The sequence below is a fragment of the Nipponia nippon genome, unplaced genomic scaffold, assembly GCF_047370975.1.
Source record: "Nipponia nippon isolate SJK-2023a ecotype South Korea unplaced genomic scaffold, ASM4737097v1 scaffold_38, whole genome shotgun sequence".
Taxonomy (NCBI): domain Eukaryota; kingdom Metazoa; phylum Chordata; class Aves; order Pelecaniformes; family Threskiornithidae; genus Nipponia; species Nipponia nippon.
Window position 1 is genome coordinate 778149 of NW_028262356.1, and position 12852 is coordinate 791000.

General features: G+C 53.1%; 1 protein-coding gene across 1 annotated transcript; it reads right to left on the minus strand.

Moving 5' to 3' along the window:
• Positions 1–4094: 4094 nt before the first annotated feature.
• On the minus strand, positions 4095–7224 carry LOC148053644 (coiled-coil domain-containing protein 81-like). Its single transcript, XM_087772917.1, has 7 exons — positions 7131–7224; positions 6902–6963; positions 6294–6447; positions 5829–6085; positions 5538–5623; positions 5148–5272; positions 4095–4144 (listed from the first exon to the last, which is right to left on the minus strand). The coding sequence occupies exons 1-7, from the start codon at positions 7222–7224 to the stop codon at positions 4095–4097; spliced, it is 828 nt and encodes a 275-aa protein (XP_087629043.1).
• Between the last annotated feature and the right edge of the window lie 5628 nt (positions 7225–12852).

A 12852-nucleotide genomic window follows, 5' to 3' on the forward strand; every position in this document is an offset into this window, starting at 1 on the left:
TGCTAAATGTATATTCAGAGCGTGTCTGAGAAGAGTGGGGCTGGAGCTGGTGCTATTGCAGAGGAGCATAACGAGACGAAAAGATACCCAGTTTGTCATTCCGTGTACCTACGGATGTTTGGCTACATACAACATGCTTCCTTCTGTTAAATGTTAAGGTAATTGTGCACTGTGTGTTTTTAGCTTGGCTAGGATGGGCCTTGATATATTTCTTAGGAGGTTCAATTAAGAAAAAAACAATTTACGGACTCAGGTGCCATAAAATACCTGAATACAAACACCCCTATGAAAGATACAATAGAATTAATATCTCTAATAATGATGGTTGCATATGTCCCATCTTTTTTTTCAAGTTACAAGTTCTTTTGAGAAAATAAGTGGAATTGAGCAGGATGAAGCCTTGTGCTGAAGCCAACCTTTTAAACCCAGTAAAAGGCATAAGTTGGAGAACATTTCCTGTGAATTTTATTGCAAAGTCTTGCAACAGTGAATCTGCTAACTTAGTTTCATTTTAATTAAACAGCAATTTTAGATATCGGCAGAGTTGAACAGGGTACAAATCGCCTTTACTACAGCATTTTCAAATCGTCTTTTAAAACCCGACTTAGCCCTACTTTCAGAATTTCACAGAACCAAAAATCAGTTCCTCTCCTAAAGGAGCAAACAGCAAAACAACAAACCCGAAAATTGTCATATGGACATGGCAGTGCATAGAGCTGCACTGCCCTACGCTGAGCCAGCTCATTTTGCACGTTGGAGTGCATGTATGAATCATCAAATGTTAGGTAGACGAGGCGCTTAGAAAGTTAATTAGAAACTGGAGAGGAGAGTTTTAAAGTAAGGTTAATGTGTTTTTTCTTGTAAAAAAATATTAACATGTGTGTGCAGTCTGGAGGGGGTTGTATGAGGTTGTTTCTTCAGTGGCTGGAAATAAGGGACATAAATCAGGAAGATTGCACCTTGATTTTATTTAGGTTGTTCCAGGGGAAAGTACTGAGAATGCTACAGAAGCTCTTTAAGCTTTCTCCGTCCCCAGTGCCCCGCTGCTGCTATCAAAGCTGCTTGTGATCTTTCAAATCTAAGGGCTTTCATTTGCAGAGGGTGTCTTTGTCAAGTTTGGCAAAAATCCCGTTCCTTACTGGGCCACTTCTTACTGGGTCCTGTCTATATGAATGCATTATTGCGTTTAGTAATCTAGATTACGGTAAGCAATTTGCAGTAGGCTGCTGTCAGCCATGTGCAGTGCTACTAAAGAAAAGAGGGAGACAAAGCAGTTTTTTAGCCAGGAGGCATGTAGACCTGTGGAAAAATGTGAAGTGTGCTGTGGTCTGATGTGCCTGGAGAATTTTGGCAGCCGCCCCAGCTCAGTTTTTGTTCCGACTGGGTGATCTTCACATATTCCCTTTCTCTTTGCCGCCTTTGCGGCAGGGTGAGTGACTCTTTTTGAAGAGAGCAATCCCATGGAGTATATTTGTCATTTAAAATGGGCACCTTTACCCCAGGAGTACAAGTCCCTTGTCACTCTGAAACAGCTCGTTATATGTAGACGGAGCATGGGATTCTTTCTTCCTTACCGCCTCGGTTAGCCTTTCATCTGTTTGTCTGCCCCAAGTGCTATAGATATCAATTAAAGCTGTTGAGGACATGGCTAATGACACCTGCCCAGTGGGTTGCCACAACAGATGATGAAAAGCTCAGGAGTAAGACTTTGTTAGGTCCTGACGGTGCGCAGGTAAATGCACTGGTCTTCCAAGATGATGTGACATCTTCATAAGTGGTGTTTTTTTTTTTTTTAAAATTTTGGGGTGTTGCTAAGTTACACTCTCGGCTTTCTCATTCTGCTCCGATTCTCTCCCCCATTCCAGCGAGGGTAGGGAGTGAACGGGTGTGCGGTGTTTAGCTGCCTTCTGGGTTCAACCATGACATAGGTAAATACCAGAGCACAGGGACACCTGGTTGTTCAGGTTCAGGTGACGGGGAGAAGGACTAGAAAGAGAAAAATAAGATGAGGGAGAAGACTGAGGAGCTGAGAGAGAAAGAAAGGTGCAGGGAAAATTCCAGAGAGATGGAGAAATCAAGAAAAACAGGGACAAAGAGTCTTGCAGAGAGCTGGAGGAAGGAAAAGTAGGGTTGGGGAGCAGCACAGAGGGATAGAGAAGCAGCGAGAAGGAGAGGAAGAAGGAAGGAGGGATAGAGAAAGATGGGGACAGGGAATGGGACATACAGACAGAGAGAAAAAGGACAGTCAACAAGACAGAAAGGTCTAAGAAAAAAGAGAGGGTCAGATCTGGACAAAGAGACCAAGAGGAAAAAATCACAGCAATGCACTGGAGGACAGAGATGGAGGAAGAGGAAAGAAAGGCCGAGAAGCAGGACAGAGGAAGAGAGAATGGAAAAAAGGGAGAGCCGACTAGACAGGGAGGTATAGCAAGAAATGATGGGACAGGCAGTAGGACAGCGAAATAAAGACTGGAATGATGGGAGAGGAAGAAGGACAGAAGCAGAGTGAGAGGAAAAAAGGGTCAGGGAGCAGGACAGAGGTGGAGAAAGAAGCAGCAGGGAGGAGAGAGAGAGAAAAAAGAAGGATGGAGGACAAAGAGGGAAAGACAAGGAGAGGGGCAGGACAGGGATTGTCAGAGAAAGGAAGGGACAGGGAGCAGGACAGGGTGATATACATAGAGAAAAAATGTATAGGGAGGCAGGACAAAGTGACAGAGAGGCAAAAATATGAGACAGGGAGCAGGACAGAGATGGGGGAAAAAAAAGCCAGGGGTGGGCAGCAGGAGAAGAGAGGTGAAGAAGGAAAAGACAGCACTGGGCTGAGGACAGAAAAGGTGGGGACAAGAAAAAGGACAGAGGGATAGCAAGAGGAAAGAAAAAGGGAAAGGGATCTGGACAGAGATGGAGAAAGGAGCGGCAGGGACAGAGCAAGAGAGGTAGAAAGAGAGAGGAGGACAGAGAAAGAAAAATAAGGACAGGGAGCAGGAAGGAGATGGAGAAATAATCTGGGGTGGGCAGCAGGAGAGAGCGAGTGAAAAAGGAATAGAGTCAGGGAGCAGGAGAGAGGGATGCAGTGAGAAATGGTGGGACAGGGAGCAGGACAGAGTGACACACAAGAACAACCAGAGAGAGAGAAAGACAGGGCTCTTGAGCCTCACAGAGGGATGGAGAAAGAAAGAGAGGCATCAGGAGCCTTGCGGAGAGATGGAGCTCTCTCAGCTCTTACAATATGAGGCTTCCTAGATACACAGCCTCACACGCGCACAGACGCTACATGGCCATACCGTACTTTTGGCTATGCATACAGACTCCGTGGTGCATGTTGGTGATCTGGTCTGCTGAGGAATACTCAGAGGGACTCTTCCTCACCTGGAGAGGCTGTCTGTCTCTTGTCTGCAGCTGGGGACAGCTTCCCGACAGATGCCCTTCGTGTCCTTTTCCAGCCGCTTTACCTTTTTCTGATCTCTTCAACTTCAGCCTGAGCCCATGTTGTTGTCTAACCCGGCAGGCACTTGAACACCGCACAGCCGTTTGCTCACTTCCCCTCCCCCACCCCCCCGCCCCACAGTGGGATGGCGGAGAGAAACAGGAAAAAAAAGTAAGATTTGTGTGTTGAGATAAAGACAGTTTAACAGGACAGAAAAGGAAGAAAAAATAATAATAACAACAACAACAACAATAATAATAATAATGATGATAAAATAATATCTAAAATAAGGGATGGGCAATGCAGTTGCTCACTACCCGCCGAGCGATGCCCAGGCAGTTCCCAAGCACCAGCCCCTCGGCCAGCTTTCCCCAAGATTTATAGACCAATATGGTCTTCTGTGGTTCTTTCAGCACTGACCAGAACATCTCAGGCCTTGATTTTAGCAATTGTGCTGTCTCAGGTCCGGGTGGCTGGGGAATGTAGACCTTGTAGGTGGGCTCCTCAGGCATCCTGGCCTCAGAGCTTGTTGACGGTAATTTGCTTCTGACAGGGACTTTTTTTTCTCCTTGTTCTCTTCCCCTGCGCCTCTGAGGTTTCGCTGCCTGTGCTCGCCTCTGCTTTGATGCTCGGCCTTTGGGTGCGGGTTTGCCCTTGGGTTGGCTGGTCACAGGCTGCTTTTTTCCAGCGGAGGCCGCAGAGATTGCTGGTAGCCAGCTGAAAGGACACAGTGGGAGGGGTCTGCGTGAGGACACGATGGGTTTGGGGCCGCCTCCTGCCCCTATGAGCCATGGGCTTGTTTATGCAGCCACCGGCAGCTCAGCCGATGGCGATGGCTGCGCTCAGCTCAGGAGAGGAAACCCCCTGAGCCGGGACCCTCGGCTGACACACGGCTGTCCCTATGCACAGCTCAGGAGGCCACACTGGGGCCCTTCACAAAAAGCAGCCCTGTGACATGGGGGGCTCCCAGCAGCCCCATCCCGCCCCTCCGGGCTCTGCCTTCACCACTGTTGGGCAGTGATGAACGGCAAGTGTTTGGGGGTGGGGAATGGGCTCTTGCTGGCTCAGAAAATGACCCCGTGCAGATGCCAGCCCTGCACCTCCAGCCTCACCACTCCACAGGCTTCTTTCTCGTTTTCACCTACTTCTGTTCCGGGAGCGCCTTGTGTTCCTCACTGGTCAAACTGGAACGGGCAGGCAAGGGCAGTTCAGCAAATCCCACTGGAAGCGGGAAAGGAGAGACCTTGTCAGAAGAGCATCGCTGTGACGCTGCCGGCCTCAGTGACGCACAGGGGTGCTCAGACCTCTTCCCAAAACCTCTGAGAGGGCCGTTCTGCTCCCCTCACAGCCACCATTTCCAGAGGCCTGGCACCCTCCCCAACACGGGTGCTTGATGGACTCCTCTGCAAACGCCCTGATAGCGTCAGGGTTTGGCAAGAGGAGCTGGGTAATGCCGGTGAGGTGACAGAGGCTCTTTGCGGAGTGAGGACAGCCCCTTGGGTCCACACCCCCCTGCTGTACCCAGGGATGGGCGTGATGGGCGCATCCCGTCCTAGGGCTCAGTTCTTGTGAAGCCAGCCTTAGGAGAAAAGGCTCTGCCCAGCTGGTGGGAAGCTTTGACGCAGGGCAGAGCCTTTTGACAGTCCCCACCGGGGATTTTCCCAGCGGATCACAGAAGCTGGTTGCCCACACTATGGAAACGAGCTGGGAGCTGCTTTACCTTCCATGTCTTGCCCGAGAGGTGGCAAACCCCCTTTTTTCTTCCACTTGTCCTCACCAGGGACTTTTCTCCAGGCCTTCAGAGGGCGCCTGGCCCTTGGTTTGGGCACAACCTCCAGTTCAAACCTGGAGACAAAGAGACACCACCAGCGTGAGCCATGGCACCACCAGCCCTTGCACTTGCTCACAGGCAGGTTTTGGCACGGTTGTAAAGGCCGTTGTTTTCCCAAATGGACTCTGCCTCATCCACTAGGACTGTCCTGGGCAATGGGGTCACGCAGAGAAGGTGTCCCCGCAGCAGGACTCGCGTGCTCACAAGGACAAATGCTGCCAAACCGCAGCTGAGCAGCCGCCTTGGCCAGAGGCTAAAGCTGCCAACGTACTCACTCACTCGGGAAAGACGATGACGCGGCCGGCGAAAGTCAGGGAAGCAATGGGCACCATCGGAGACAGCACCATGTCCAGCAGCTGGGGAAGCTGCAATGGAGGAACATGGAGATGGCAGGACATCCTCAACATGACCAAGGCACCCAGCAGTGGAGGAGTTCAGGGCAGCAAGAGCTGGTGGAATCGTGCTGACGCCTGGCCTCAGCAGCTGGCCATGTCGCGGTGGGCCACACGCAAGCAGTGCTGGGGAACCGCTGTGGGTCTGCCCAAGAGGTGGGGAAACCAGAACGCTCACCTTGAATGCAGCGCTTTCGAGGACCTTCTTCCCAGTAATCCTCTCCAGGAAGTCATAGTAGAACCTCATCTGCACCCTGCTGCCTTCGATGAGGAGCACCCCCACATCCCTCAGGACAAGGGCGACGTTCTCCCCCTTCCCCAGGCAGTGAGAGAGGAGGGACGTGGTGCCTAGGATGCAGCCATCCACTTTTTGCCGGGACACAGAGGCATCCCTGGCCACCTTGGCATATTTCAGAGGCTCCAGCACCTTATTGCCTGGAAAACCACATGAGAGGGATGGAGGCGCTCACCCACTGGCCTTTCCGCAGGCGTTTCCCAAGGGCTGCTTATTGCAGTCACCGCCCAGAAGGGCCCCGTGTTTGGACGTGCTCCGCAGAGGGGGCAGTTTGCTTTCAGAAAAGGGATGCGATACCCCCCTTCACCGCGACCGTGCAGCCCGCCAGTGTTTAATGCGCCGTCTTACCAGGCAGGTCGTCCCTATTGTCCATGAGATTGTGGACAACTGCAAGGTTCCTGGCCAGGCGAAACACGGGCCTCTGGAGAATCACGACCTTGTTCCCAACCTGGGTCCGTGTGGGGAGCACATCGAAGCAGCCGAGGGTGGGAATTCGCGCCCCCTGTGAGTGGAAGAGAAGGGAAAAGCTGAAGCGGGAGGAGTGGCTGGAGGGAAGAGCTGCGGGTGGCCCTGACCAGGGATGGTGCTTTGGCCCAGCCCCTGCCGGCTCCTGCTCTTCAGAGACATGAGCCAGGCCAGTGGGGAGAGCTTTAAGGAGGAGCTGCTGAGTCCTCTCCCTCTGCCTTCCCCCTCGAAAGGAGCAGTGCTGGAGTCAGGGCAGAGGCAGCCGGAGGGCATGCAGGGGTCTCCAGTGACCGGGATCAGGCCTGTGGTACAATGCCACCTCCCAGAGGTGGTCCCAGCCTTGCACGAGCCCTGTGTCTCCATTGGTGGGGACTTTTGGGGTGGGTTTCCTGCTTTCTGAGGAGGGGAAGAGTAACTGCAGGCCATGCCTCAGGGCCATGGGGACTCCCCACTTCTCTGGGTGGGTGAGGAGGATGCGGGTGTCGCCCCACCTGGAGCAGCAGGAGCTGTTCTTGAACGTAGCCAGCCACAGCGTCCCAGATGGCTGTTTGCTCTGGAAAGCAAAGGAAAATCAGGTCATGCTCTGTGCCTTCCACCTCTCATGCTTCCAACATTCCCTGAGCTGTGGCGCAGAGGCAGATGCAAAGTGTCATTGCCATCTCCAGCCCCAAATGGAAATCCTCTTCTGGTGCCTTCCTTGGAAGAGTCTTGGGCTGCTACCCGGGACTTCGGTTCCTTCCACAGGAGGCCAGAAGACTCCAGGAGATTGCTGGAAGGAGTCTCGGGGAGCTACGGGGCATGGTCCTGACTCCATCGTACGTAGAACTCCTCCAGTAGCTGCCTTGGATGAGGCTGGTGCTGCCTACCGAGACTTCAGCTACCTCTACAGGATGATGCCAGAAGACTCTGGGAGAGTCCTGGGAAGAGACCCGGGGAGCTCCCGAGCATGGCTCTGCCTCCAGCACATACAAAAGTCCTCGGGTAGCTGCCTTGGGGGAGTCTGGGGCTGCTCCTGGGACTTTGGCTGCCTTTGACAGGAGGCCAAAAGTCTCCCGGAGGCGCCTGGCAGGAACCCCGGGCAGCTGCCAGGCATGGGCCTGCCTGCAGCGGCTCCCTCCCCTCAGGGCTTTCCCGCCTCTCTGAGGCGGGAAAATTCCCAGAGTCAGGAAAATTCCCTTCCCGAACTATCCTATCAGCCAGTCTTTCTAGTACGAGAGCGTGTTGCCTTTGTGCATAGATCTCTTGGTCGACAGCTTGGGCTGCAGTGTCGCGAGGTACTGGAATGTGGCTGCGGGCTCTGGGGTTGTTGGTGCTGAAGGAAAACAAAGGAAAGGACAGCCCAGCCCTGGAAAGAAGGACTGTGCTTGGTGGAAGCTGAGAGCTGACCACGAAGGATAAAGGAGAGCCCTGGATGATGCCACCAGTGCCATCCAAAGCACCTGCCGAAGCCAGAGGCCTGAGCCTGCCCTCTCAGCTGCGCTGAAAGGCAGGATGCTTACTGCAGTCCCACTTGCTTAGGAGAATGAACACGGCCTAAGACGAGGATCAGGCTTCAGACCATCTCAGTATGCCCTTGTAGCCTCGGAACATGTAGTTAGGCTTTAAAAATGAGGATTTAGAGCCCCAAAATGAGGCTTCGGGCCCTAAAGATGAGGGTTTGGACCCGACAAAAGAGGCTTTAAATCCTCACCAATAATGAGCCCCTGCAATGAGGCTTCCAGCCCTTCAAAGTAGGCCTTAGGCCTGAAAGAGTTAAACCCCAAAATGCAAATCTGGACCATAAAAATGAGTATTTGGACACTCCAAATGAGGCTTTGGCCCTTCGAAATGTGTCTTTGTACTCTCCAAAGAAAGCTGGGGGCCCTAAAACTGAGGATTTGCTCTTTCACTCAGGGCTTAGACCCTCCAAATGAGCATTTAGGCTGTCAAAATGAGGCTTGAGGCCCTTAGAATGAGGGGAGAGGTCCTAAAAATGAGGCTTTGGGCCCTAAAAATGAGACTGGTAGACAGAAATTGTGGCCTTAAACTCTACATGTGAGGCTTTGGATGCTAAAACGTAAGCTTTGGACCCTAGAAAGGAGGCTTAGAACCCTAAAAAGGAGGCGTTGGGCTCTAAAAATGAGACCTTGGACCTTCAAAATTTGGGATCAGAAACAACAAGCAAGGATTTGGAGAATAAAATGAGATTTTGGACTCTCAAAGAAAGATCTGGGTCTTATCACTGAGGCTTTGGAGCCTGCAGATAAAGCTTCGGACCCTAAAGGCGAGCCTTTGTTCCCTAAGAAGAGGGTTTAGACCCTACGGATCAGTATTTGGCCCCTCCAAATGAGGCTTTGGGCCTTCGAAATGAGGCTTTGGACCACATCAATGAGACTTTGGTAACGTAATACGAGAGTCTGGATCTAAAAATGAGGATTTGGACTCTGAAAACGAGAGTTTGGATCGTACAGCTGAGGCTTTGCACAGTCACTTGTGGCTTTGTAGCCTAAAAATGAGGCTTTGGGCTGGGAAATGAGGCTTTGTGTCCTATAAGAAGGATTTAAACCCTGTAAATGCAGCTATGGATCCTAATCATGAGGGGTTGCGTCATATAAATGGGAGCTTTGACTCTCAAAACCTGACTTTGTAAACTGAAACCGAGGCTTTGGACCCTAAAAATGAGTCTTGGTAGCCAAACGTGAGGGCTACGACCTTACAGCATGAAGCTTTGGACCCCAGAAAGGAGGGTCCCTCTGAGCCCTGTAACGGAGGGTTTATAAACTAAAATGAGGACTTGGCAACCTGAAACTGAGGCTTTGGCCCTGCAACCTTGGTGTCAGGCTGCATTTCAGGCTTTTGACCTAAAATGAAGGTTCAGACCCTAAAAATGAGGCTTTGAAATCCATAAATGAGAGTTGGGGCCCTCAAAATTCAGGTTTGGAAAACAAAAATGAGGCTTTGGACCTTCAAAAGGAGGCTTTGGTCATTAAAAAGTCGATGCCCCAAGCATGTCCGTGTTTAAGAGGCATTTCGACAATGCCCTTAGTAACGCGCTTTAACTTGGTCAGCCCCGAATGGGTCAGGCAGTTGGACTAGATGATCGTTGTAGGTCCCTTCCAACTGAAATAGTCTCATCTCGTCTCGCCTCATCTCATCTCGTCTCTTCCCTTCTCTTCTCTTCTAAAAAAATGAGGCTTTGGCCCCTCAAAATTACAAACTGGATCCTCAAACTTAGGCTATGGGAAAATGAGGCCTTGAGAGAGCTAAACTGAGGGTTTGGACCCAAAACGGAGGGTTTGGACCTTAAAAATGAGGCTTGCATCTTGAAAATGAGTGTTTGGGCTTTAAAACCGTGGGGTTGGATCTTAAAAATGAGTATTTTGACACTACAACGAGGCTTTGGACCCTGACAATGACGATTTAGGCTCTAAATGGAGGCTTTGGGGCCCTGAAGTAGGTTTTTGTGCCTTCAAGATGCAGCTTTGGACTCCAAGAAATGAGGCTTTGTGCCGTAAACATGGGGGCTGGGGCTCCAAAAAGAGAATGTGGGCCTTAGAAAGGAGGGCTTTTTCACCCAAAGAGTGGACGGATGTTGTAGGCAGAGGGGCAAGACTTTGGGGGTGTTCATCCCTCAGTTGGGCATGTCCTTGAGCGGCCTGATGGGACCTGCTCTGAGCACAGGCTTGGGCTGGAAACCTCTCGATGTCCCCTCCGCCCAGAACGATTCCATGATTTGATCATTGCCCTCAGCAGAAAGACCTGATGTCACAAGCTCAGCTGGACAGGGTGACACGCTACAGACTCCCCGGTGAGACACAACTCAGCCCAACACTGAGCTCCTGGTTCTGAGTGGATCTCTCCATTTTGGCACATCAGCAAGATACTCAAATTCCCAGCCTGGCAAATTCCCTCGGATCTCTTGCACACTGGTTAATAACAATAATAACAGCAACAACAATAATAATAACGATGATGACAAGAACCATAATAATAACGATGATGACGATGATAAAATAATATCCAAAATAAGGGATGGGCAATGCAGTTGCTCACCACCCGCCGAGCGATGCCCAGGCGGTTCCCAAGCACCAGCCCCTCGGCCAGCTTTCCCCAAGTTTTATACTGAGCGTGACATCCTACGGTATGGAGTAGCCCTTTGGCCAGTTTGGGTCAGCTGTCCTGCCTGTGCCCCCTCCCAGCTTCTTGGGCATCTCCAGCCTTCTCAGTTGGTAAAGCAGAAGCAGCTGCAAAGTCCTGGATTTACTCGAAGCACTACTTAGCAACAACTAACACATCGGTGCGTTATCAACATGATTCTCATCCTAAAGCCAAACCACAGCACTGTACCAGCTCCCAGGAAGAAAATTCACTCCGTCCCAGGCAAAACCAGGACAGCCAGATGCTCCCTCCCTTCCGGGGCAGGAACAGACAACCGAGCCCTCAGTGTGGCCTCTAGGAGAGGGAAAGAACCATGATTACCGCCGCCGGCCCCAGGCTGGAGCCCCTCCTGCTGCAGGAGCTCCTGCAGACACCGCTCCTTCCCTGCGATGCTGCTGACGGCCCCCGTGTTCACGGAGGATCGAGCGCGCCCCAGGCCCAGCTCGCTGCTGCCAGGACAGGCCGTGGGGGCCTGGGGCTGCGGGACAGGCCTCAGGGGAGGTGCTGGGGCCAGGGCAGCTGCAGGGGCCGAGCGGGGCCAGGGCGGATCCAGGGGGCTCTGGGAGTCAGGCTGCCCGGTGCCTGCGCCCGGGGGGTCTGTCTCTATCTCATTCCCCTCCCCAGCTCTCGGGTCGGTCCCGGGGCTGCCCCAGCTGGGCCCGGCGCCAGCGTGGAGCTTCCCCTGCCACCCCCGGGGGCCAGCAGGCAGGAGTCACCCCGAAACCTGCCCATGGGCCTCACTCACCCCACGGGCAGCCCCAGCCCTCGCCTCAGCTGGTCTGCAGCTAGAGCAGAGACTGCACCACCCAAGGCCAACATGGCCAGCAGGCAGCCCCACGCCCCAGGACGGCAGCTCCCGGCATGGCCCGGGGCACTCCTGCCCTGCTGTCTGACCCTGCGGGGACACTGTCCCCCTGCCCCGGCTGGGCCCCATCCCTCTGCAGGCCCCCCGGGGCTGACCAGGGCCCAGAGCCCCGGTGGAGCAGGGAGGAGGAGGAGGAGAGAGGGACAGAGTGGCAGAGAGAGGTGGGGCAGGGCGGTGGGGTAGCCGGAGAGGGACAGGAGCAGGACAGAGGGACGAGGAGACAGACAGAGGGACAGGAGACGGACAGAGGGACAGGAGAACGGGATGGGGCTGGGCAGGGAGTGGAGGAAGGAAAAATGCTGGTGAGGAGCATGCAGAGGGATGGATCGGGAAAGAGCTGGAGGGGAAGGGCCAGTGGGGTGCAGGAGGAAAAACAGGGATAAGCAGCAGGACAGAGGGAGAGAGGGAGAAGAAGGGCAGGAAGGAGGACAGAGGGATGGACAGACAGAGGCAGGGTGAGGGAGGGGGACAGAGGGTCAGAGAGACACAAAAGGCAGCAGGAGAGCGGAGTGACAGAGAAATGGCCTCCAGGGTGGAGATGGAGGAAGAGCAAAGGGAGATGGGGAGCAGCCTCGCCTTTCCCCTCCAGGGACGTTCCGTTCTTCACAACACTGCTCCAAGTGCCTGCTTGCCCTCTCTTGCCCCAGAAAGCAGGTTCCTTTCCATAGCGGCCATGGAAAAGGTCCCTTGCATGGAAAGGGTCCCGAGGGAAGGTCCCTCCGATGGCCCCACTTCCAGGACCATGCTGGGCCGATCTCAGAGCCATCGCCAATGGTAAAAAACCCTTCTCCCCCATTCCGGTGAAGGACCGTTACGAACAATTACAAAAGTCAACACCCTTTTGCAGCTTCTCCTTTGTGGTTTTATTCATCTCTTTCCCGAGCTCCTGGGGTCCCAAAGACAGATGGGTTTCTGCAAAAGAAGAGAGACTCTTCTAAAACAATCCCACAGGTTTTGGGAGGAGCGCCTTGCCCACACGCAGACCCCCTGGATGGCTTCAGGTCAGGACATTGAGGGGAGGGCAGCTGTTTCTCTCCCTCCCTTTACCCCTTCTCTGCAGCCTCTCCAGCAGCAGCGGTTTGCTCCCAAGCTGTGCCAGACCCACCCAAAAAGCCTTTCTCTTCCCACCGGGGATCTAAAGGAGCAACGAGCTGGGAAGAAACAGTCCCCTCTCTGGCCCAGAGCAGCCTTGCCGTGAGTTAGGCCTTCCAAACATGGCCGAAGAACATGGCCTTGTGTGTTTCCTGAGGCTAGAGAAGAGAGGCCACCCCTGGAAAATGAGTACCTCGCCCCTGGGGATGGAAGAGCCCAAGGTGGCAGCTTAGCCATGACGTCCGTCAGACCTAAGGGCTCTTGAAAAGTCCCCACGGTCCCTCCAGCTCTGCATTTCGACAAGGAAACAGCACCCAAGAACGACGCAGATTCGAATCACGTACCTCT

Coding starts and splice junctions, on each gene's coding strand:
- LOC148053644 (XM_087772917.1), bottom strand. CDS start 7,224: ATGGAGTCAGGACCATGCCCCGTAGCTCCCCGAGACTCCTTCCAGCAA. Junction 6,448..6,901: donor AACAGCTCCTGCTGCTCCAG/GTGGGGCGACAC, acceptor TTCCACTCACAG/GGGGCGCGAATTCCCACCCT. Junction 5,273..5,537: donor CGCGTCATCGTCTTTCCCGA/GTGAGTGAGTAC, acceptor CTTTGTCTCCAG/GTTTGAACTGGAGGTTGTGC.